This window comes from Balaenoptera physalus (genome assembly GCF_965194825.1).
Source record: "Balaenoptera physalus genome assembly, chromosome: 3".
In the NCBI taxonomy this organism is placed as follows: Eukaryota; Metazoa; Chordata; class Mammalia; order Artiodactyla; family Balaenopteridae; genus Balaenoptera; species Balaenoptera physalus.
In genome coordinates, this window is record NC_138890.1 from 129,926,650 (window position 1) to 129,951,530 (window position 24,881).

Consider the following 24,881-nt stretch of genomic DNA (forward strand, 5'->3'; position numbering starts at 1 on the left):
CACTGTGGCAGGTGCTGACAATTCCCAGATGGACAAGGCTCTGAAATTTCTCCTTCTGTCTCTTGTGCCCCATTGGTGTCCCTTGCCAAGGACAAGCAATATTTCTTCCACGGAGTTTAGAGATCCAAAAAAAAGAAAAAGTTCTGATAAGGATTGGAAGTAAAAAAATATCTTTATTGCTTTTTTCTGATTACAAAAGTAATACATATGTTATCATCTCAGGAATTTTTGGGGCTTTCTAAAATGCAGCTAAATACATATCTAGGGCAGCAAATGCAGGAAGAGTATTAACAAAGGGTGAGAATCTGATCCTTTACTTATCTCTTACCTATGATATCTCATCCTGAATGGTCGCTGAGGTGAGGAGATTTGAACTTTGAACTTGTAGGCATAGAGTGGTGACCTCATTTATCCCTTTGAACAATTGCAAATCAATTTGTAAACCATCAATTCCTAGGGGGACAATTCTGAGCAGCAAAATGCACTCAGAGCCCTGTGGCATAAGACTGAAAATTTCAGTCAGATCCAAAAAACAAAGAACTCAAATTCCAGGGGAAGACTACTCTACCAAAAGAACAACACAGGAAGCTGAATGGGGCTCTTTTCCAGCTCTTTATTGTTCTTACACGCTGTCGACACTCCCTGTGGCCAAGGGCTCTTATCTAGTTTTTACAAGTCCCTCCACTTGAAGAGGCTGTCCCCTCGCTTCCTTTCACTACCCACTTCTCCCAAACTTCGCCGCACCACCAGGTTCACGGTGCACTTGGAAGGGCGGACAGGGATTTGCCTCTCCAGTCCAACCGGCTTTCGGTCACTGAATTACACACGTTCATCGACCCTTCTGCGGAGACTGCTAGCGTGTGCGCGGGGTGGGCGAGGGTGGGCGGCGGACTCTGCCCCTGGTGGTTGTGAGCCCATTGCCGCTCCGCAGCAGGAGGTCTCGGAGGAGACGCCCACCGCCCCCTCCCTGGGGCCCCGGCGGCCCCGCCCCGCAGTTCCCGTCACGTGCCGCCGCACCGCCCAATCAGCGCCTGCAGCGCGTGGGCTCGGGATTCAAACTGCGGCGCCTCGGACTCTCCGGGATCTGCGCTGGTGTGGCCGCGGCCGCCGCTGCGTGCGGGCCATGGAGCACCGCATCGTGGGGCCGGGGCCATACCGGGCCACCAAGCTGGTGAGTGTGCATGCGGGGATCCGGACGAAGCGAGGCCCCGGCCTGAGTGCCGACCGCGTATTCGTCAGTCCTCGCTTCTCCAGGGCAGGCCGGGCCCGGGTCTGGAGGCGGGACGTGTTTCGGGTCGGGCGGCGGTATTCTGGACGACGCTCAAAGGCTAACCGGGCCTGGGGCCCAGCCCGTCCAGGGTGGGCGCAGCTTCGATCCCGAGACGTTGGCTGGGTTCTCGCCAATCAACGGCGCCTCCCTGTTTAAAGCGCCCGGAAGACCAGGGTGACACCCCTCTCCCCTCTCCTGTCCTCCGGAATCCAACGCCCCAGTCCGTAACTTTAGGGCCACCCGCCGCCTGGAGCGTGTCTCTGTCCCGAGTGTCACTTGTGGTGACACTTGAGGTTCTTTCTAACGGTGCCCAGAACAGAGGTGGATCGCCCTGACACCGTTTCCGGCTCCTGACGTTTCTTTTTCTGTGAGCACCGACCTAAATGAGGAGGGTGGGCCCGGACTTATGGTTTGAAAGAGCCTTTGCAGACCCTGGTCCAGGGTGCTGCGTGTTTTCCTGGGAGAAGAGCTTTGGTAATCAGAGTTCTAAGGCGTACTTGATTTCTTTGTGACCTGGAGCAAGTGATTTTAGCGATTTCATAATGGAGTAAGTGGCGATAATTTGGTAATGTCTAGAGCAAGTTTTAGACAACTTTCTATGAAAGCTTAAAGGTGATTTGGGAGGAAAGGACTGCTCCCCTTGGCCTGTCAACACTTCTGGCCACAGCTAACTTGGGAATTAGGCTCATTGTTCTATGCACCCCAAGGGATATCCAGGAAAAGATGAGAACAGGATGGAAGGAGTTACTGTACTCATCTTTGCAAACAATGCACTACAGACACCCATAATGATTCATTCATTGAAAAAAAATTCAACACATATAAATTTAGGTTTTCCTTTGGACCTGCCTCTAAGAGGTAGGGATGCTGGTAGCAGGGAACAAATAGGATTTTAAAAAACCTCTTTTCATATCTGCTTCCACTTCACAATTGCCTCTACCACTTGAAACCATCTGGGGTCAAGGCTATTGGTAGGTCCATCTTTAAGGATGACATACAGGTTGTGCTTTATCAGGGACTTTCAAAAACTTTACTATTCTTTGTGGAGGGAAAATAACACTCCCCTACTGCCAGTTTATTCACAGCACTAATGCAGGGGAAATAGAGAGAGACTCTGGATCTTGGGGTAACCAGTTCTCATTCTTCCAGCTTTAGACTAAAAAAATAAATTACATGATAATTGGAACTGTTTTTTAATCTCATTCACAGAATTGTGTGAAGTACCACTTTTTAGAGATGCAGAGCGCCTATGTGAAAGGCATTCTTGATTCTGAGTCACATTAAAATATTATCAAAGGAATTTACAAAGAAAAGTACCCTGTTCTTCAGAAGTCTTCAGTCCCCAAGAAGTGATATTCAAGTCAGATTTAGCCAAGACTGATCAAGTTAAGTAGGAAATTAAATTATGTGAATAATTAATGAAAATACCTAAATATCACCAGAATTTCCTAGGTAGTCAATTCAGTTCTCAACTTTATTCTTTTTTTTTTTTTTATAAATTTGTTTATGTTATTTATTTATTTTTGGCTGCGTTGGGTCTTCGTTGCCACGCGGGCTTTCTCTAGTTGCGGTGAGCAGGGGCTACTCTTCATTGCGGTGCGTGGGCTTCTCATTGCGACGGCTTCTCTTGTTGCGGAGCACTGGCTCTAGGAACGCGGGCTTCAGTAGTTGTGGCACGTGGGATCAGTAGTTGTGGCTCACGGGCTCTAGAGCGCAGGCTCAGTAGTTGTGTCACATGGGCTTAGTTGCTCCGTGGCATGTGGGATCTTCCCAGACCAGGGCTCGAACCCATATCACCTGCATTGGCAGGCGGATTCTTAACCACTGCGCCACCAGGGAAGTCCTCTCAACTTTATTCTATTTGAGAATCTTGATCGTAAACTAAGATTTTTGAAAACACAGAAAACAATAGCCATTTTTTTTTTAAGTGAGTATTACTGATTTATCAGTGATCTCTGTAGTCTTTACAGGTACTTTCCCCTCATTGTAAAATCTCTGTTTCCCTGAGCATAATTCAGTTGTGCTTTACAGCTTTCATCAGTTAAATCATAAAGTTTGTGATTAGTCCTCTCTTTATTTACCTGCCTCAGCTCGCCTTTCCTCCCTGGCTCCCAACTTAGCATTTCCATCTTCTCCCAACATCATCCTCAACCTAATCATCAGGAAAAGCTTGGGAAAAACCTATTGGTACACAAAGAGCAGGCGTTTACTTCCTCCTTTCATAGCTCACTATACTTTCTCAAACCATGTACAGCTCCATTTTCTAAGACACCAAAGTCTTATCTGAAAATAGCATTTTATGGACTAGGTAAATTTCTATGCCCAAAATAAAATGACAGACTCTGTAAGTCAATTCATGGTGAATATGGAAGCTAATTAGCAACTTATTCATCTTCACTGAAATAGCTTTCATTTTAACCCACATATTAAATAGTTCATTAGTTAAAAAGAAATAATGAGAGGGCTTCCCTGGTGGTGCAGTGGTTAAGAATCTGCCTGCCAATGCAGGGGACATGGGTTCGAGCCCTGGCCCGGAAAGATCCCACATGCCATGGAGCAGTTAAGCCCGTGTGCCACAACTACTGAGCCTGAGCTCTAGAGCCCGCGAGCCACAACTACTGAGCCCACATGCCACAACTACTGAAGCCCGCATGCCTAGAGCCCGTGCTCTGCAACAAGAGAAACCACGACAATGAGAAGCCCTCGCACTGCAACGAAGAGTAGCCCCCGCTCACCGCAACTAGAGAAAGCCCATGCACAGCAATGAAGACCCAACACAGCCAAAAATAAATAAATAAATAAGTTTAAAAAAAAAAAGAAATAATGAGAAAGAAAATTGCTTTTTCTGAAAACTGCTTAAATCTACTGATACTTTCTTTGAACTTAATTCTGAGTTGTCTATATCTTCTGATGCAACTAGTGAACTTTAAAAGACTTAGACAGCCATCACTGAATCTGAGAGTTTGAATGGACTCTAAAGATTATCTAGTCCAATTCCCTCGTTTTATTGAGGCGTAAAGGGGTGAACTGACTTGATCAAGTTCACACTGCCAGTATGTGGCAAGTACATCTAGATCTAGCGTTTGTTTGCCTCTGAAGTCCCTGGCCAGGTGCTATATTATAGCACTACTATCATAATATTTTTGATATTAAGAAGTAAAGGAATGGAATAAATATTCAAGAGAAAAGAATAGGAAGCACATTTCAACACTCAGTATTTGTCATGTTGTTAAGCAAAAACAGTTGTATGATTTTTTTAATATAAATTTATTTATTTTTATTTATTTTTATCTTTGGCTGTGTTGAGTCTTTGTTGCTGCATGCCAGCTTTCTCTAGTTGCGGCTAGTGGGAGCTACTCTTCCTTGCAGTGTGCGGGCTTCTCATTCTCTTGTTGCAGAGCACGGGCTCTAGGCACGCGGGCTTCAGTAGTTGTGGCATGTGGGCTCGGCAGTTGTGGCTTGCGGGCTCTAGAGCTCAGGCTCAGTAGTTGTGGAGCATGGGCTTAGTTGCTCCGCGGCATGTGGGATCTTCCCGGACCAGGGCTTGAACCCGTGTTCCCTGCATTGGCAGGTGGATTCTTAACCACTGCGCCACCAGGGAAGCCCCAGTTGTATGATTCTTTATGCCTTAAACTAGGGGTTTGAAATAAACAAAAAATGTTTTTTAATCACAAAACAAACCTGTTTTGTCCCCTTTGCTATTAAGATTCTCTCGTAATATGTCATTGAAACAATCACATTCTCAAGCTCTATCTAGTTCTTTGTTGACGAAGGATATTTTCTTTCTAAATGTTACTGAGGATAGTGAGTTATTTTAAAGACAACTTTTTCCTTCTTGGCAGAGTAGCCAAATAACCACTGAATTATATATTTGGAAATACGTGGGAGCAGAGATCACAGTCCTTGCTAGGTTTTGAAAATCTAAAGTGTCTCATGGATTGAGTAAATATCCTAATGTTAAATGCTATTAAAAATCAAAATAAATAAATTCAAAATTCTTTTTATGAATTTTTCTAGAAAAGAGATATGAGTCTTTGATAAGGATGTCTTCTTAGAAAATTTCTAGTGTAAAATGAAAACTAGCTATCACCAGATTAGCTAAAAAACCAATCAGAATCCGAATAGATTTTTTTCCCCCTGTGTGGGGATGCATTGAGTAGAAAGCTCATACAGAAGAGTAAAAGTGGAGGAATTAAAAGGTTTTAAAAAAGATGAGTATAGGTGATTTGACCTACCAGAAATTTAAATTTAGTATTAATAGACTGTAATCACACCAGTGTAGTATTGTTCAGGAATAGACAAATAGCTCAGTGGGATTAAAAAAAAAAAGAGTTCAGAAACAGAATCAAGGACTTCCCTGGTGGCGCAGTGGTTAAGAATTCGCCTGCCAGTGCAGGCGAGCCTGGGTTTGAGCCCTGGTCCGGGAAGATACCACATGCCGTGGAGCAACTAAGCCCGTGTGCCACAACTACTGAGCCTGCGCTCTAGAGCTCATGAGCCACAGCTACTGAGCCTGTGTGCCACAACTACTGAAGCCCATGCACCTAGAGCCTGTGCTCCGCAACAAGAGAAGTCACCACAATGAGAAGCCCACTCACCGCAACAAAGAGTAGCCCCTGCTCGCCACAACTAGAGAAAGCCCGTGTGCAACAACGAAGACCCAATGCAGCCAAAATAAATAAATAAATAAAAATTAATTAAAAAAACAAAAAATACCAAAATAAAAAGTTAAAAAGTTTTAAAAAAAATAAAGTAAAACATAAACAATTTCAAAGTTCTTTCATAGCTGTCTATTAAAAAAAGAAAGAAAGAAACAATCAAGAAAGGTAGTATGTAAGGTAGCTTACTATTTCAGTTTAGTGAGAGAAGGGTAGCATAATTAACTCTCCATTTGGGAGAAAATAAAGTTGGAGATCTCCTCCCTCCCACCATAAAAAATTTCAGTTGAAGATTCAAATATTAAAATCCCTGTAAAATATTAAAAGAAAAATTTGATAAATATTTTTAATATCTCAGGATAGGGAAACTTTCCTAATTGAGGGAGTAAACCCTGAAGCTATAAAGATAAGAAGATATATTTGTTTTCTTAAAACAATATAATCATCAGCGAAACCTTTATATAGCTAGACACCAAATAAACAAATTGATAAGTCAGGAGAAAACATTTCTAATATATTTGAAAAAGGATTAATATTCCCTATTTATAGTCATTCAATACATACTTATTAAATACATGTACTGTATGTCAGGCACTGTCCTCAGTTGTGGGGATACTGAACTGAGCAAAATAGAGTAACTTTCCTGACTTCTATGCACTTAGATTCAAATTCTAGATTTAAACAGTTCTTAAAATTAAGTGAAAGATAGAGAAAGACAACCCAGAAGAAAAATGGCAAGTCTCAAATGAAGAAATAAAAATGACTGAAGATAAAGGCAGGAAAACACAAACAAAATATAAAGATACCATTTCTTGTATATAGATTGGCAGACACAAGAATGATAATATCTAGGAATGGCCAGAGATAAGGCAGTAGGCTCATACAGCATTGGTGGGAGTGTGAATTGCTACAACTGGTTTAAATAAGCTGATACCCTTTAGAAATCTGTTCTATCAAAAATAAATAAATAAAAGGATTGATACGTTAGGTTATGTAAACAAGGATATACTTGTGAAACAGCAAACTGGAAGCAGCTTCATGCCCATTAGTTGGAAAATGGTTGAATAAATTATTGAACTCATTCATTCATAAAACGGGCTATATCTATAGGTACTGACACAAAGATATCCTGGTATGTTTAATGCAAAAGCAAGTTGTAGGATAATATGTACAATATGGTTGATCTCATTTCTTCAAAAAGGAAGCAAACAGCGACAGTGATAATAAACAATACATACATACAAAGGGAAGGATTCTATATATGTGTGTGTATGATTAATGGATATGTGGGATTGGAGAGAGACAGGGCAGACTCTTTTGTATATATTTCTGCATTTAATTTGTTACAGTGTGCATTATTCTGTAATTAAAGTGACAGTAGAGGAACTGCTAACCAGCTTGAGTCAAATACAGGCATATTTACTTATATTTTGAAATATTGGGTCCCAGAGAGCCATATCTTCATTGTTTTATTAAGTAATGCATAAAGTACTATGCATTAAGTTTATCAATCAACCTAAAATAAATAAAACTCTTTTTTATTAACTCTTCTTGCCTCCCCATCTCCCAACATATATTAATCAGGACTGAAATGCAAGCTTGGTGTCAGCAGAGAACTGAAAAAAAGACCCAAACAACCAATGTTTAAAAATATGTGGAAATGGGGGCTTCCCTGGTGGCGCAGTGGCTGAGAATCTGCCTGCCAATTCAGGGGACACAGGTTCGAGCCCTGGTCTGGGAAGATCCCACATGCCGCGGAGCAACTAGGCCCGTGAGCCACAACTACTGAGCCTGTGCATCTGGAGCCTGTGCTCCGCAACAAGAGAGGCCGTGATAGTGAGAGGCCCGCACACCGCAGTGAAGAATGGCCCCCACTTGCCACAACTAGAGAAAGCCCTCACACAGAAACGAAGACCCAACACAGCCATAAATAAATAAATAAATAAATAAATAAATAAATAAATAAATAAATAAATAAATAAATAGAGTTCCTTTAAAAAAAAAATGTGGAAATTGTTTAAAGCTATGTTGAAGTTCATAGGTTCTTGTTATAATGACATGACCACTCGAGAAGCAGAGCATAGAGCAGGTTTCCAGATTTTATTATGAGGCTAAATACCTGAGTGACATGTGCCGACTTGCCTGTCCTCTTTGGATCTTGATTTTGCCCCACAGTTTTCTTCTAGCTCCAGAATAGATTGAACCTGTAATTTGTTTTAAGAGATTATCCTGGGAATTTTATATATTATCCTTACGCTTGAGGAATGCCTTATCTTTCACAGAGGGCTTTCGTAAGCATGATCTCATGAGACGTCACAGTAACCTGGTGAGGGAGGTGGGCAGAGAGTGAACTTAAATCAACGTTCATGGGCTCTTCCTGGGCTCTCTTTCTGCTGTTCATTATTTCATTCTAGCCAGTTTGCCCTGCTTCTCCTCTGTTTACATTCAAGTCCCTCTTTCATCCACTCTGTTTCTTCTTCGGCTACCCTTCTTAATCTCTTCCGCATTCAGTGTACCAGTACAATCAGCTAGTTCATATTTATCAACTTTCAGGTTGGTAATTTAAAATTGTGGATTGCTCTCAAGGAGGATTTTAATATATGAGCATATGTGTGTGTGTGTATATATATGTATGTTTTGTTTTTAGCCCTTTATTCTGCATAACGTGTACGGAAAAGCACACAAATTATAGGTATACAACTCAGTGCATTTTTACAATGTGAGCGCCCTATTTAGCCAATGACCAGATCAAGAAATATGACATTACCAGCAGCCCAGATGTCCCTCTGCCCCTCCCAGTCTCTACCTCCATACATATTAACCACTACTTTGATTTCTAATACCATGGATTAGCTTTTGTCTGCTTTTAAACTTTATGTAAATACAATCATATAGTACTTTTCATATCTGGCCTTCTTATATCAATTATATTTTATCTATGTTATTCATCTATGTTATTGCATGTAGCAATAGTTCATTCTCATTGCTGTGCAGCATTCCATTGCATGACTAAATCAATTTGTTTATCTGTTCTTATGTTGATGGATATTTGGGTTGTTTTTGTCTATTAAGATAGTGCTATTATGAACAGGGTGGCTTTTGGTGAACATATTTCTGTGGCATATATACTTAAGAATGGAATTGCGGGGTTATACAGTGTGCATATAATTTCCAGTTGTTCCACGTTCCCTTGATAACACTTAGTATTGCCTGTCTTTTTCATTTTAGCCATTCTGTAGGCATGTAGTGGTATTGCATTATAGATTTCTTTCGCATTTCACTGCTAATTAATGAGATTGAATATCTGCATATGTTATGGTAAATTTGGAGATTCTTTTATGTGAAGTGCCTGTTTAAGTGTTTTTCCATTTTTCTGTGGAGTGTCTGTCCTTTCTTGATTTGAATTTTTTGTTTTGTTTTAGAAATTCTGGTTATAGGTTATCTTACTCTACAGCTTGTATTGTTTTTGTATGTGGTTTTAAGAAAGTTAAAAAAAAAAGTTTAAATCTGGACCAACTTAATTTGGAGCATGGCTTATAGTAGTGTCAAATGAAGTAGAAAGATTGATATGCATAGGACAAAAAGATGTTTGAGTTTGGCCAGGAGAAAGACATGACTGGGAGTCAGAGTAGAATTAAGTTGCATGAAGTTAGGGGGTAGTTAAAAAAAAAAATAAGGAAAGTGAAAGACCAGTTAGGCGTTTGCTTGTTGAGTACCAACTGTGTGTTTGTTGAGCATGGTGCTGCACATCCAGGGTGCCTGCTTGCACAGACCCTACCTGGGCCCTTGAAGCACCTGGTGTTGTATACTCAGGGATGATTAATGTGGCTGAGAAAGTTAGCCATCAAAGGGAGAAGAGAAATGGGACAACAGGTGCAGAGGTGATTGGGCTGTAGAGCATATGAAGAGAAACCTGGAAGAAGAGGCCTGGTTGGAAGAGAAGACAAGGAACCAGTGTTGGGCAAAATAAAAAGAATATGCTGAGGTCAGAACTATCACTGAAAGAAAAAGGTGAAATCAGAAGAGCTGATTTCAGTAGGAAGGTAGGTGAAAAATAAGGTTCAGAGTCTGTAAAGTGATAGACTTGAAAGAGGAGCATGAGAGGAGAGAGAATGGTTATGAGAATAAGACTCTGAGTTTTTGGGACTTTTAGGAGGAATGGTGGGAAGACGAGGGTCCTAAGAAAATGTTGGAGTAATTATGCAGGAAGAACACCATATGTGAACATTTCATTTAATTTAGGGATGGCCGATGATGGCTTGGATGTCTAGATTTTTTTAAAAATTAATTAATTTACTTATTTTTGGCTGTATTGGGTCTTGGTTGCTGTGCGTGGGCTTTCTCTGGTTGCAGCAAGCGGGGGCTACTCTTCGTTGCGGTGCACGGGCTTCTCATTGCGGTGGCTTCTCTTGTTGTGGAGCACGGGCTCTAGGCGTGAGGGCTTCAGTAGTTGTGGCATGCAGGCTCAGTAGTTGTGGCTCATGGGCTCTAGAGCGCAGGCTCAGGAGTTGTGGCACACGGGCTTAGTTGCTCCACGGCATGTGGGATCTTCCCAGACCAGGTAGATTTTTTTTAAATAGGAAAATATTCTGCAGAATTTTTAAACATGCTTTGACACCAGGCACTGTATTTTATGCATCTCCCTTTTCCTCTCCCCATACAGTGCCTTTCGTGTAACAAACAGTAAATACTTGCTGAATGAGGTAAACTCATATTAAACATAGGGCTCTAAGAAGTGAATTATGCATATTCAGCTCAGTTTTACCATTATTTTTGTTCATATGTTTCTCATTAATGTAAAAAATCCGTTAAGTTCACATCATTGGACAACTTGATGGCAACATCTCCAGTAAATATTTATTGCATGAATAAATGCATTTGTAAAAGTTACTTTCTCTTTAGCATGTAAAAGTTGTAAATAAAAAAAAATTTCAAGGCTCCATCTGTTATTAAGGCAGTCTTTATTTATTTTTATTTTTAAAAAAAATTTATTTATTTTTGGCTGTGTTGGGTCTTCGTTGCTGCACATGGGCTTCCTCTGGTTGCGGCGAGAGGGGGCTACTCTTCGTTGCGATGCGCGGGCTTTTCGTTGCGGTGGCTTCTCGTTGCGGAGCACGGGCTCTAGGCGTGCGGGATTCAGTAGTTGTGGCTTGTGGGCTCTAGAGCGCGGGCTCAGTAGTTGTGGTGCATGGGCTTAGTTGCTCCATGGCATGTGGGATCTTCCCCGACCAGGGCTCGAACCTGTGTCCCCTGCATTGGCAGGCGGATTCTTAACCATTGCGCTACCAGGGAAGTCCCCTTAAGGCAGTCTTTTATGGAAAAACTGCATTCATTGTCTTAAATATTTGGGATGTAATAACCTTGTAAAAAACTCAATCGATCACTAAATGCATTCCTCTCTTTTTGCCCCTAGTGGAATGAAACAGTTGAGCTTTTTCGCACCAAGATGCCGTTACGGAAACATCGCTGTCGTTTCAAAAGTTATGAACGTTGCTTCACGGCGGCCGAAGCTGTGGATTGGCTACACGAGCTGTTGAGGCGCAGCCAAAACTTTGGTCCCGAAGTGACCCGCAAACAGACGGTCCAGCTGCTAAAAAAATTCCTGAAGAATCACGTTATTGAAGACATCAAGGGAAAATGGGGCCAGGAAGACTTTGAAGACAACCGTCACTTGTACAGGTAATGGCAACAAGTCAGCTCCGAAGGGGAGGAGTTTGGGGAGGACCAGTGGATCTGGTCAGTCTATTGAAACTTCCTCATGTGAAAGAACTTACTTGTCCGTGGGCGTGATGCTTCTACTTGTGATTTGTTGGGTGGAGAACTGAATCTGCTGCTACAGTAAAATTGATTGCAGTTTCTCTTGGTGCTCTTTTCTTCATAGAGCACCCCTTAAGTAGTCTTTTGTTGCAGTGGCTTTTCAGTAAGGAAGCCTTTTTGTGCCTTTTGCACACTGGGAGGATGGCTATAGTAGCTTAGTACCTCTCCTGGGGAACCTGAAAGGGTGAAACAGTAGTTCTGGCTTGCACTTTTCTGAGCAGTGTGAAGGTGTGTGTTCAGGGAGTTAGTGGCAGAGGCGTCTGATCTTTAAGCAAAGCTCAGGCCTATAATGAAGAGTTGTACTAGAATTGCCCGATGTCTTAGATTAACCCTGCAGTGCGTGTCTGCTTTTCCCGAAACATTTTTGCTCATGTTTTAGTGCTGTTTTATGGTTGCTCACTTACTACCACCCAATAATCTGAGGGCAAGGATGTCTCTCTGCTGACACTTCTGTCCTCACTGCATGCTAGACTGTTCTATTGCTGGAGGTGGAGGAGACCTGCCTAGGATTCAGGGAATGGGAGAATACTAAAGAGGAATGAAGTCACACGAGTCCAGAAAAGAGGAATTGTTGAGCTATCTACAGAGAGGGCTACCAAAGTACTAAGAACCTGGGAGGTATTAAATGAAGAAACGAAGATATTTGCTGCCTTTTACTGCAACAGAAGAATAAGGAATGCTCTTACAGCACATTCAGTGAGGCATTTTGGGGTCACTGGGACAGCTGGGTTTGAGCAGAGAAAACGTGACTGTCTCCTACCTGAGTCATTTCTTTGGTCCTTTGGGGACTAGGAGCTGAGAAAGGCCACAGAGCAAGGTGAGGGTGGTCACCAGACCAAGGCGAAGGCCAGACAACTTCGTATGTCTAGGATCTAACTTCATCACGGAATTTCATCAGCAGTCTCCCTCTTCTAGATGTCAAGATTGTCAGCTGGGCAATTAATTGTCTCTCCATTTGGCAGTTACTTCTGGCTTGCTGATCCAACTTTTAATTAGAATCTTGGGTGATTTTAGCCTGTTCTGAGACCATAGTGCTTATTAGTATCAGGCAGTGGAAACTCTATCCTTGGTTCCACATGCCATACTTCATTGGGGATTCTTTTTTTTTTTTTAAATTGCCTATGTTTTTTTAATTGAAGTATAAGTTGATTTACAATATTATATTAGTTTCAGATGTACAGCATCTTACTAAATTCTTACTTAGAACTTTCTTAGACATTAGTTCTAAGGTCTAAGAAAGGAACTGATACCAACACCACTGGTGATGTGCCAGACTCATTGCATAGTCGTCATTGAACTCAGCACCTGTAGATGTTGGTGGTATTATCTTGATCTTAAAGATTAGGAAATTAATGAGGCCAAAGTTACTGACTTGTCCAAAGTCACTCAAGTAGTAGTAAGAGTCAGGATTTAAACTGAGGTCTCTATCTCTGAAGCCTGTGTTCTTGTGGCGTGTCAGACTGCCTCCATTGCCACGGCATGAGGTTGACTAGCTTATTAAATAAACTAATGACTGAATGAGTAAACAGAATCATAAACAAGAAATATTTAGTGTAGTCAACACACGTTCATATATTCACAGAATTCCAGTGATGTATTAAGTACTATGTAATACATATTAAGTGATCAGCTGTCTTCTCAAATAAAGGAGGTAAGGTAAACATAATCAGCTTAAACACTTACATAAATATAGCAGGGGATAGGTGGTTTCCTGGGTCTGTGAATTACAGAAAGGCATAGTTAGAGAAAGCAACATGAAATATAAAGACTCTTAAGAGTATTTTTTAAAGACAGAAATTACATACACACCACACACACCACAGGAGAATTTTATAACAGAAATGATGAGTGAAGCTTTTATTTTGGAATGTGTCAAATCTTATTTTTAGTTTAAAAACATGTCATATTTGCTGTGTGACTGCATTTACATTTGTTAACTATGATTTTATTTTTCAAGAATCCAAGAGTTAAGTATAGAAAGTAGGGGGAAATAGTGAATTTTTGTGTGTAAGAAAGGAAAGTAAGATCCTAATATCTGAATGTCCCTAACAGAGGAGATTTTGCAGAGACGGGCCCAGAGCTATTTACTGAACCGCTCTTTGCTGTTAGTAACGTGGGTGACTAGAAAGAGAGCTGGACTGGCTGCCAGAGGAGACAATTTTAGATTTCACTAAAGGGTCCTCATAGTCGAGCCATATGCTGTCATCTGTGTCTTACAAAGCTTCGTGGCCCCAGACTTTGGATGAAGAGAACCAGTGACACTACCTTGTATTTTTATAAGAAATTTCAGTTTATGAAGCAATTCTTTATGATCTCATTTGATCTTCGTGACAACCCCGTACGGTAGACAGGGTGGATAGTTCATCCTCAGAGAACTAGACAGTTGTCTCTTTGAAACCTCTAAACAAAACATCAGTAAATTCCATGGTGATCATTGAATCGGCCCATTTATGTATGGGAACAGACAGTTACATAAGATTATTTAAACCTAATGAAGTGGGTTATATAGAAATAGAAGTGTGCATTATGATCATTGCTTGTTTTGGACTATTAAATGAGGAAAGTGTTTGGCCTATTTTAGATCTGTAGCAGGATGGGTCCTTGGTCTGGAGCCGCCACCGGGCCCTTGCCCTGTTCTTACTACTGATGCTAGCTCTGGTATGCAGTTGTAACCAAGGTGTTCATGGCTTACAGATAGAAATTCACTGGCTCGGGTGTAGTGCTTGTGATCTAATGTGCAGGGAACCATTTTCTTTTTATTTTCCTACTTCTTCATGTTCCTTTTTTTCTTTCCTTCTCTTTTTCTTTCTCTGTTTATACCACTTAATGTGTATGACTGGCATGTTCCCACTTCTTTCCCCTTTTCTTTTTCTTCTACTTCATTTCTCTCTCCTTTTCTTTCTGTCTTTTCCCTCATATTTGCTTTTTTCTGGCTTATTTCCAAAATGTTTAATTTGAACCTAAAATTTGTTATGTAGATTTTGTCAGCTTTCTTGAACGTGACTTTCACTGTTCTTTATTTAAAAAGCAGGAGTCGTGCTACCCAGTTTTAAGACTTACTCTATAAAATCACAGTAATGAAGACTGGTGTTGGTGAAGGGCTGGATGGACGCTTGGGTCAGTGGAACAGAACAGAGTCCAGAAACATACACAAACATGGCCAGTTGATTTTTGACGAAGATGTAAAGGTAACTTAAAGGAAAAAAATTAGTCTTTTCGGCAAATGATGGTGGAACAATTGGAAGGCAGCTATGCTTACCAATATACCATCAACGCATACAATGTTGGGACAGTTGGACATCTATTCATCTACATGCAAAAAAATGAACCTCAACCTAAACCTAATTTTTTTAATACAGAAATTCATAGAATTCAATGTAAAACTAAAAAAATTTTAGAAAAACAGGAGAAAATCTTTATGCCCTGGGGTTAGGCAAGGAGATTTTAGACATGACACCAAAAGCATGATTTATAAAAGAAAAAACATGATAAATTGGACTTCATCAAAATTAAAAACTTTTGCTGTGTGAAACGCACTATTAAGAGGATGAGAGGACAAGCGAATGTTGGGGAGAAAATATTTGTAAACTGCATATATGACAGTGAACTGGTATCAAGAATATATAAAGAATTCACAAAACTCAACTGTAAGAAAACAAACAACTCAACAAATAATAGATTTGAAAAGACACTTCATCAAAGATATGAAGATGCTCATCAAAGATATACAGACAGCAAATAAGCACTTGAAAAGATGTTTAACATCATCAGCACTAGGGAAATACAAATTAAAACCATGGTGAGATACCACTACATATCTAGTAGAATGGCTAAAATAAGAATACTAATAATGCCAAAATCAAGAGAGGATGCAGAGCAATTGGAAATCTCCTCCATTGATGGAGGGAAGCCTAGATTGGTAGTCACTTTGGAAAACAGTTTGGCAGTCTATTTTAAAGTTAAACATGTACTTATATATGACTGCGTATTCCTGCTCCTTGGCATTTACCCTGGAGAAATGAAAACTTATGTTCACACAAAAACTTGTATGTGAATTTTTTTTTTTAACATCTTTATTGGAGTATAATTGCTTTACAATGTTGTGTTAGTTTCTGCTGTATAACAAAGTGAACAGCTATATGTATACATATAAGCCCATATCCCCTCCCTCTTGCGTCTCCCTCCCATCCTCCCTATCCCACCCCTCTAGGTGGTCACAAAGCACCGAGCTGATCTCCCTGTGCTATGCGGCTGCTTCCCACTAGCTATCTATTTTACATTTGGTAGTGTATATATGTCAATGCTATCATCTCACTTCGTCCCAGCTTACCCTTCCGTATGTGAATATTTATAGCAGCTCTGTTAATTCAAATGTTCCTATGGGTGAATGGATAAACACTGAACATCTATATGGAACGCTTCTGTGCGTATCCAGTGCAGTGGGAGGTGTGACTAAGTCAGAGCAGGAGGGAGGTTTTTTGTGAATAATTGAACTGTTCTGTTTGCTGATTGTGATGGTGGTTTTACAAAGTGTATATGTGTGTTAAAATTGATAGAGCAGTACACACACACACACACAAAAGAAAAAAGAATCAATTTTACTAGATGCTAATAACATTTTTTTAATGCTGGAGATTTGAAAAGTCTCTATTTGTACCTCTAGTGAAAGAAATCCGAATTTACATTGATTGAGGTATATGGCCCTTTAGTCATTTCCTGTGGCTCTGGGAAAAAGTCTTTTTTTTTTTTGGGAAAAAGTCTTTATTATTACCCTATAGGTCTTTTGAAGGGGCCAATAGGAACTTCTTCAAGTTAATGGACTATTGGCTCCCTCTAGTGGACACCTTCTGTTTTTATAGTAAAGCTTAAAATTGTGATTGTGAGTTTTGTTTTTCTTTTGTTTTTATTCATTTCCTCAAGTCCTGAGTTTTTATCCTGTGATAGTTGGATAAATTTTGTACATTTCCTATGCATCAGTTTTTTTCATCTATAAAATGACAGGGCTGGACTAGCTCTTTAAGGTCTTTTTCCATTCTAAACTTTTATGGTTCCAAATATTGAGTACTTATCATAGGTGTTTTTCAAGTCCCAGGCGATGAAGAAGATAAGAAAGAAATGTAACATTCTTTTCCTCCCTAATTTTGTAATCTCTTTTGAGAGACAGTATGCATATATAAAAAAGATATGTAGCAGAACCAAGGCAGTATTGAATTAATTAACCAAAATGAACCTGTAACAAAAGCTTAGAGGTACTACACTGGCAGTCCTTGGGTTGACACAGCTGTTTTGTTTAAGTGGCATTGTGTTTTTAATCATTGAAATTTTTTTCTCATTTTTGTTTTTCAATTTTGTGTATTTTGTGAAGGTAATACATTCATGTGTTTCAAAATTTACAAAGTACAAAAGAGTATATACAATAAAAATTTCTCTTCTACCTTGCTCCCCCAGGTGGGGTTCAGGCCTTGAACTTGCATTGAAGCTTTCTTATTTTTATTCTTTATTCTCAAGTTGTGTTGTTTTTTTTATACCTTAAATGCTAGTTAGTCCTGGATGAGAAGAAGCTAAATAACTTTCAGATGCATAATAGAAATAGAGTGGGGGGTAGAGGGGGGAGAGCAGGATAGAAAATAGTTTATTCTTACTTTTTCCCATGTAAAGGCTTAAGCAAAAAAAATATAGAAAAGTCACAATGTTAACAGTAGTTATTTCTGGATAGAGGGCTTAAAGACAGCATAGATTATTTTATCTCTTCTTAATTTTACACATTGAATACATATTGCTTTTATTTTCAATTTTTAAAATCATTCCAGTAAAAGAATAATCAATACATTGTATTGTTTGGAAGTTTACAATGATAAGATGAGTTCTTTTAGGCACCTCTGCTCCATACCAGTACCCCACTTGCTTCTGGATACTGTGGACTAAGAATGCTGCCTGCCATTATCAGTAAACAAAGGATGTTGCAGCCATCAAGGGATCAGCCACTGCAGCCACCCCCAACGTTGCACCCCGAGGGGACTCAGGATGGGAGAGCACAGGATACTGGCCCCAGGTAGCTAAGGTGCATGTCAAAGGGATGATTTCAGTGAGCCCAGGCTCTTGCATCTTCCCATGCATATAAAAGCACTAAGTTAATTAACTTGAGATTTGTGGTTTTCTTTAATTAATCTTTTGATGTTCCCACTATCTGGACTTCGTTACCAAACTCCTATATATCTTGGCTCTCCCCTTACCTCTTCAGAGAAGTTTCTCAGAGCTATATGAGAGGCTGCCTTCCAGGCTTGAAGTCCTGAGAAAGTTCGCCAAATAATACATGATTCTGAAGTTTTAGGTCGTCCATTTTTTTCAGTCGACAGTAATAAAAATTCATCCGGAAGAGAGAAGGCACAAAAGTAGCCAAAAAAATCTTGGGCAACGAGACCTTTTGCTTTATCAGAAACTAAAATGCCATAGGGCTAAACAGTGTGATAATAGACCTGGAATAAATAAATATGGAACTGACTAGAGTAGAGAAAAAACAAACTCTCCACCCAGTTCCCTTCCCCACAGGCACCTAATGTTATTAGCTTGTAACACAGCATCCTAAAAAATTGTGAACCTGCAGGTCTTTAATTGGAGCAAATTCCCCCCTGTTGCCGCCCTTCCCACCACTTCACTACATCATACCAGACTGTATCATGGTAATGTTGTCTGTCTTGGTCAGTGCAGGAATTGTGTTTGTGACCCAGTCGGTGTGGACTGGAGTTTTGTGAGATCTCCTGGAGGAGGGAGGTGGAGGACGTCCGTCTGGGTCCTGAGAATGGGATAGGGTCTGGATGATCAGATGGGATGGGAAGGGGGAGCATATTTCAGGTGACAGGACCACGGCTCTCAGTCAGATATACCTAAGTCAGCTTCACTGGGAGAAGAGGGAGGAGACTAACCTGGCTGGAGAAGAAGTTTTAGGTCAGGAAGTCATAGGGCTAAATTTGGTGGTGTTTCTTAAATACCTGGCTATGGAGTTGACATTTATGTAAAAGGAAAAGGCAGCCAAGGTCCGTGTTTTGAGTAGGAATGAAGTCTGTGTTCTAGAATAAAGTTAATTGGACTTCCCTGGTGGTCCAGTGGTTAAGGCTCTGTGCTTCCACTGCGGGGGGGCATGGGTTCTATCTCTGGTCAGGGAACCAAGATCCCACATGCCACGCCATGTGGCCAAAAAAAAAAAGAAAAGAAAAAGGAATAGAATAGAGTTAATTGAATAGTAGTAGTAGAATAGATTTTTTTTTTGGCTGTGTTGGGTCTTTGTTGCTGTGTGTGGGCTTTCTCTAGTTGTGGCAATGGTAGCTTCTCTTGTTGCAGAGCACGGGCTCTGGGTGCGCGGGCTTCAGTAGTTGTGGCACGCAGGCTTCAGTAGTTGTGGCTCTCGGGCTCTAGAGTGCAGGCTCAGTAGTTGTGGCGCATGGGCTTAGTTGCTCCACGGCATGCGGGATCTTCCCGGACCAGGTCTCGAACCCGTGTCCCCTGCATTGGCAGGTGGATTCTTAACCACTGTGCCACCAGGGAAGTCCTAGAATAGATTTTTTTTTTTTTTTATAATTTTTTTTTAAATGAATTTATCTATTTATTTTTGGCTGCGTTGGCCTTTGTTGCTGCGCACAGGCTTTCTCTAGTTGCAGTGAGCGGGGGCTACTCTTCGTTGTGGTGTGTGGGCTTCTCATTGCAGTGGCTTCTCTTGTTGCGGAGCACGGGCTGTAGGGGCGCGGGCTCTAGAGCACAGGCTCAGTATTTGTGGCGCACGGGCTTAGTTGCTCCGCGGCATGTGGGATCTTCCTGGAGCAGGGCTTGAACCCGTGTCCCCTGCATTGGCAGGCGGATTCTTAACCACTGCACCACCAGGGAAGCCTAGAATAGATTTTTAAGGCAGTGAAACTGGTGAGGTTTTTAAGGTAACTGGCGGGGGTGATGTTGCCTGGATGAGAATGCCAGCCATGGGGCTGACAAAGAAGGAAGGGCCCACATTTTATAGCCAAATTCCAGGCTAGACCCTAACTGCTCCATAGGCCTTCAGGTTTGCCTGAAGTCTGACATTTTTTAAATGTATATTCATTAGTCTGAAATAGCTATTTTCATTTAGAATCTTTGTTGATGTTTGGCATTTTCTTTTATTGAGGCCTGGAATGTAACTCAAGTCTTTTTCAAGGCGACTGTCAATCCATAATACCTTGCAGTTCTTCAGACACATCTACAGTGTTTAGTGGGTGTTTAAATCTTCGGAATGACTTTGTTCCTATTTAATGTCTCAAGGAGTTTGGAGCCTCCGGAGCTGGAGCTGGGTGAGTGTCTCAGAGTCTCTGTCCCCATACCTCCCACAAGGGTCAAGAATGAATGTCCAGGTCACAGTGTCATAGCTGTGGGATAATGATGGAAAAATATATAGTAGAGGGGACTTCCCTGGTGGCGCGGTGGTTAAGAATCCGCCTGCCAGTGCAGGGGACATGGGTTTGATCTCTGGTCCGGGAAGATCCCACATGCTGCGGAGCAACTAAGCCCGTGCGCCACAACTACTGAGCCCACGCGCGACAACTACTGAAGCCTGTGTGCTCTAGGGCCCGTGTGCCGTAACTACTGAGCCCGCGTGCTGCAACTACTGAAGCCTGTGTGCCTAGAGCCCGTGCTCCGCAACAAGAGAAGCCACTGCAATGAGAAGCCCGCGCACTGCCACGAAGAGCAGCCCCCACTCGCCACAACTAGAGAAAGCCCATGCGCAGCAGTGAAGACCCAACTCAGTCAAAAAAAAAAAGAAAAAAAAATATATAGTAGATGTTTGGCTTTTATTTGCTGCCACGCCTTCTAGACTCCTTTTCTAGTTTGTGGGATCCCTTGTTTGTGTGAGCCTTGGTGGGAAGCAGGGCCCCCCCCCAGTGGAAGCCTAGGCAGATGAGACGATCTCTCCCTGCCCCTGAGCAGTTACGGTGCAGGTACACGTCCTACCCTTGGCTGTTGGTATGTTCCTACCTAGGACTTTGGACAGCTTAGAGTTTGTTGCGATAGCAGTGGTGGCCTGCAGGAGCAAGGACAAGCAGCCCTGGTGCCAGCAGTGGCTTTCACACTAGCCTGTCGCTTGTGGTTCCTGCTGTGTGTGCTGTGGGGCTTCCTTTTGTCCCAGCTTTTTTTTTTTTTTTTTTAACTTTCTGATCCTGGTTTTCCAGCTCTCCTATTGATTTTGTGACCTACTAGGATATCTTCAAACCTCCTTTCTGGTTAAATTAGCCAGAACTGGTTTCTGCAACCGAGAACTCAGACTGATATAACAAGCAATGCCTATAGAGGTTGCAAAACTGGGGCAGCTTTTTGGGCCTAGGAAGTAGTGCCACAATTTCTGTGTGTATTGGGACTGCCTGAGAGCTAAGCACCAGATCAGATTGGCCTGTAGCAATCAGAGAAAAGGAGATGGAGCTCAGGATCCCTGAGGCACAGGAATGGAGTCTACTAAGAATAATGGCTACACATGGCGGGGGGCTGAAAGTTCTGTACTGGGCTGTTTAGTCTAACTGATTCTAACTGAGGTTGCATTGTAACTGCTGTCTTTGGATGTAAAAGATGCCAGTATGGTGCGTTAAATAGAAGGTTGAAGTAGATTGCCGTCACTCAGAAAAGGCAACTCCTGGTAACTGATAAACTTTTGTTTTGTAACATCCTTTCTTAGGCTTTTTGGTGATTAACTTGTGAAAATTTCAAACTTGTGATTTATCTATCTTGGTCTTTCATTTGTGGTCATAGTTACACGTTCCCTATCAGGTTACTTTATCCTTCCCTTTATATTTGTTTGTTTTATCCACTTGGTCTTCACCAATTTGCTCTTGAAATTCTTTTTTTTCTTTAATCCTTACCCAGCTTTCTTTCCTATGAATTTATGATACCTGGTTATTATCATTAATAGAGAATGATGCATCATTAGTAGGGAATGGGGCAATGGAATTCAGAAAAATCAAAGGAACTTGGCTTACTGAATGCTCCCATTTCAGATGGAGAGAAAGCTCTTTAGGCCAGAGAAGGTAGATTGAACAGGGGTAGTTCTCAAATACTGTTGACCTTGAAACAAAATATAGTTGACCCTTGAACAATGCAGGGGTTAGGAGCGCCGACCCCCTGCACCGTCAAAAATCCGAGTATAACTTTTATTTTTGCTCTCTGTATCTGCACATTTGCAGACTCAACCAACCGCAGATTGTGTTGTGTTGTGCTTTTTTTTTTCTTTTTTTAGTGTGTATTTTATTTTTTTGAAGTTTTGAATTTTATTTATTTTTTTATACAGCAGGTTCTTATTTGTTATCCATTTTATACATATTAGTGTATACGTGTCAATCCCAATCTCTCAATTCATCACCGCCCCCCCCCCCCCCCGCTTTCCCCCCTTGGTGTCCATACATTTGTTCTCTACATCTGTGTCTCAATTTCTGCCCTGCAAACTGGTTCATCTGTACCATTATTTTAGGTTCCACGTATATGCGTTAATATACGATATTTGTTTTTCTCTTTCTGACTTACTTCACTCTGTATGACAGTCTCTAGATACATCCACGTCTCTACAAATGACCCAATTTCGTTCCTTTTTATGGCTGAGTCATATTCCATTGTATATATGTACCACATCTTCTTTATCCATTCGTCTGTCAGTGGGCATTTAGGTTGCTTCCAGGATTTGGCTATTGTAAATAGTGCTGCAATGAACATTGGGGTGCATGTGTCTTTTTGAATTATGGTTTTCTCTGGGTATATGCCCTGTAGTGGGATTGCTGGGTCATATGGTAGTTCTATTTTCAGTTTCTTAAGGAACCTCCGTACTGTTCTCCATAGTGGCTGTATCACTTTACATTCCCACCAACAGTGCAAGAGGGTTCCCTTTTCTCCGCACCCTCTCCATCATTTGTTGTTTGTAGATTTTCTGATGATGCCCATTCTAAGTGGTGTGAGGTGATACCTCATTGTAGTTTTGATTTGCATTTCTCTAATAATTAGTGATGTTGAGCAGCTTTTCATGTGCTTCTTGGCCATCTGCATGTCTTCTTTGGAGAAATGTCTATTTAGGTCTTCTGCCCATTTTTGGTTTGGGTTATTTGTTTTTTTAATATTGAGCTGCATGAGCTGTTTGTATATTTTGGAGATTAATCCTTTGTCCATTGATTTGTTTGCAAATATTTTCTCCCATTCTGAGGGTTGTCTTTTCGTCTTGTTTGTAGTTTCCTTTGCTTTGCAAAAGCTTTTAAATTTCATTAGGTCCCATTTGTTTATTTTTGTTTTTATTTCCATTACTCTAGGAGGTGGATCAAAAAAGATCTTGCTGTGATTTATGTCAAAGAGTGTTCTTCCTATGTTTTCCTCTAAGAGTTTTATAGTGTCCAGTCTTACATTTAGGTCTCTAATCCATTTTGAGTTTATTTTTGTGTATGGTGTTAGGGAGTGTTCTAATTTCATTCTTTTACTTGTAGCTGTCCAGTTTTCCCACTTATTGAAGAGGCTGTCTTTTCTCCATTATATATCCTTGCCTCCTTTGTCATAGATTAGTTGACCATAGGTGTGTGGGTTTATCTCTGTGCTTTCTATCCTGTTCCACTGATCTATATTTCTGTTTTTGTGCCAGTACCATATTGTCTTGATTACTGTTGCTTTGTCGTATAGTCTGAAGTCAGGGAGTCTGATTCCTCCAACTCTGTTTTTTTTCCCTCAAGACTGCTTTGGCTATCCGGGGTCTTTTGTGTCTCCATACAGATTTTAAGATTTTTTGTTCTAGTTCTGTAAAAAATGCCATTGGTAATTTGATAAGGATTGCATTGAATCTGTAGATTGCTTTGGGTAGTATAGTCATTTTCACATTATTGATTCTTCCAATCCAAGAACATGGTATATCTCTCCATCTGTTTGCATCATCTTTAATTTCTTTCATCAGTGTCTTCTAGTTTTCTGCATACAGGTCTTTTGCCTCCCTAGGTAGGTTTATTCCTAGGTATTTTATTCTTTTTGTTGTGGTGGTAAATGGGAGTGTTTCCTTAATTTCTCTTTCATATTTTTCATCATTAGTGTATAGGAATGCAAGAGATTTCTGTGCATTAAATTTGTATCCTGCAACTTTACCAAATTCATTGATTAGCTCTTGTAGTTTTCTGGTGGCATCTTTAGGATTCTCTATGTATAGTGTCATGTCATCTGCAAACAGTGACCGTTTTACTTCTTCTTTTCCAATTTGTATTCTTTTTATTTCTTTTTCCTCTCTGATTGCCATGGCTAGGACTTCCAAAACTATATTGAATAATTGTGGTGAGAGTGCACATCCTTGTCTTGTTCCTGATCTTAGTGGAAATGGTTTCAGTTTTTCACCATTGAGAATGATGTTTGCTGTGGGTTTGTCATATATGGCCTTTATTATGTTGAGGTAGGTTCCCTCTATGCCTACTTTCTGGAAAGTTTTTATCATAAATGGGTGTTGATTTTGTCAAAAGCTTTTTCTGCATCTATTGAGATGATCGTATGGTTTTTATTCTTCAGTTTGTTAATATGGTGTATCACATTGATTGATTTGCGTATATTGAAGAATCCTTGCATCCCTGGGATAAATCCCACTTGATCATGGTGTATGATCCTTTTAATGTGTTGTTCGATTCTGTTTGCTAGTATTTTGTTGAGGATTTTTGCATCTATGTTCATCAGTGATATTGGTGTGTAATTTTCTTTTTTCTTCAGTATCTTTGTCTGGTTTTGGTATCAGGGTGATGGTGGCCTCAGAGAGTGAGTTTAGGAGTGTTCTTTCCTCTGCCATTTTTTGGAAGAGTTTGAGAAGGATGGGTGTTAGCTCTTCTCTAAATGTTTGATAGAATTCACCTGTGAAGCCATCTGGTCCTGGACTTTTGTTTGTTGGAAGATTTTTAATCACAGTTTCAATTTCATTACTTGTGACTGGTCTGTTCATATTTTCTATTTCTTCCTGGTTCAGTCTTGGAAGGTTATACCTTTCTAAGAATTTGTCCATTTCTTCCAGGTTGTCCATTTTATTGGCATATAGTTGCTTGTAATAGTCTCTTAGGATGCTTTGTATTTCTGCGGTGTCTGTTGTAACTTCTCCTTTTTCATTTCTAATTTAATTGATTTGAGTCCTCTCCCTC

General features: G+C 40.8%; 1 protein-coding gene across 2 annotated transcripts in view; it reads left to right on the top strand.

Annotated features, from left to right (window-relative positions):
- Positions 1–1,042: 1,042 nt before the first annotated feature.
- Positions 1,043–24,881, top strand: part of DEPDC1B (DEP domain containing 1B) — a 252,342-nt gene continuing 228,503 nt past the window's right edge. For both annotated transcript variants that reach the window (XM_082457291.1, XM_082457292.1), the window contains exons 1-2: positions 1,043–1,171; positions 11,342–11,607. In XM_082457291.1, the coding sequence (XP_082313417.1) occupies positions 1,124–1,171; positions 11,342–11,607 (314 nt within the window). In that variant the 5' untranslated portion in view covers positions 1,043–1,123. The remainder of the gene's footprint in view (positions 1,172–11,341; positions 11,608–24,881) is intronic.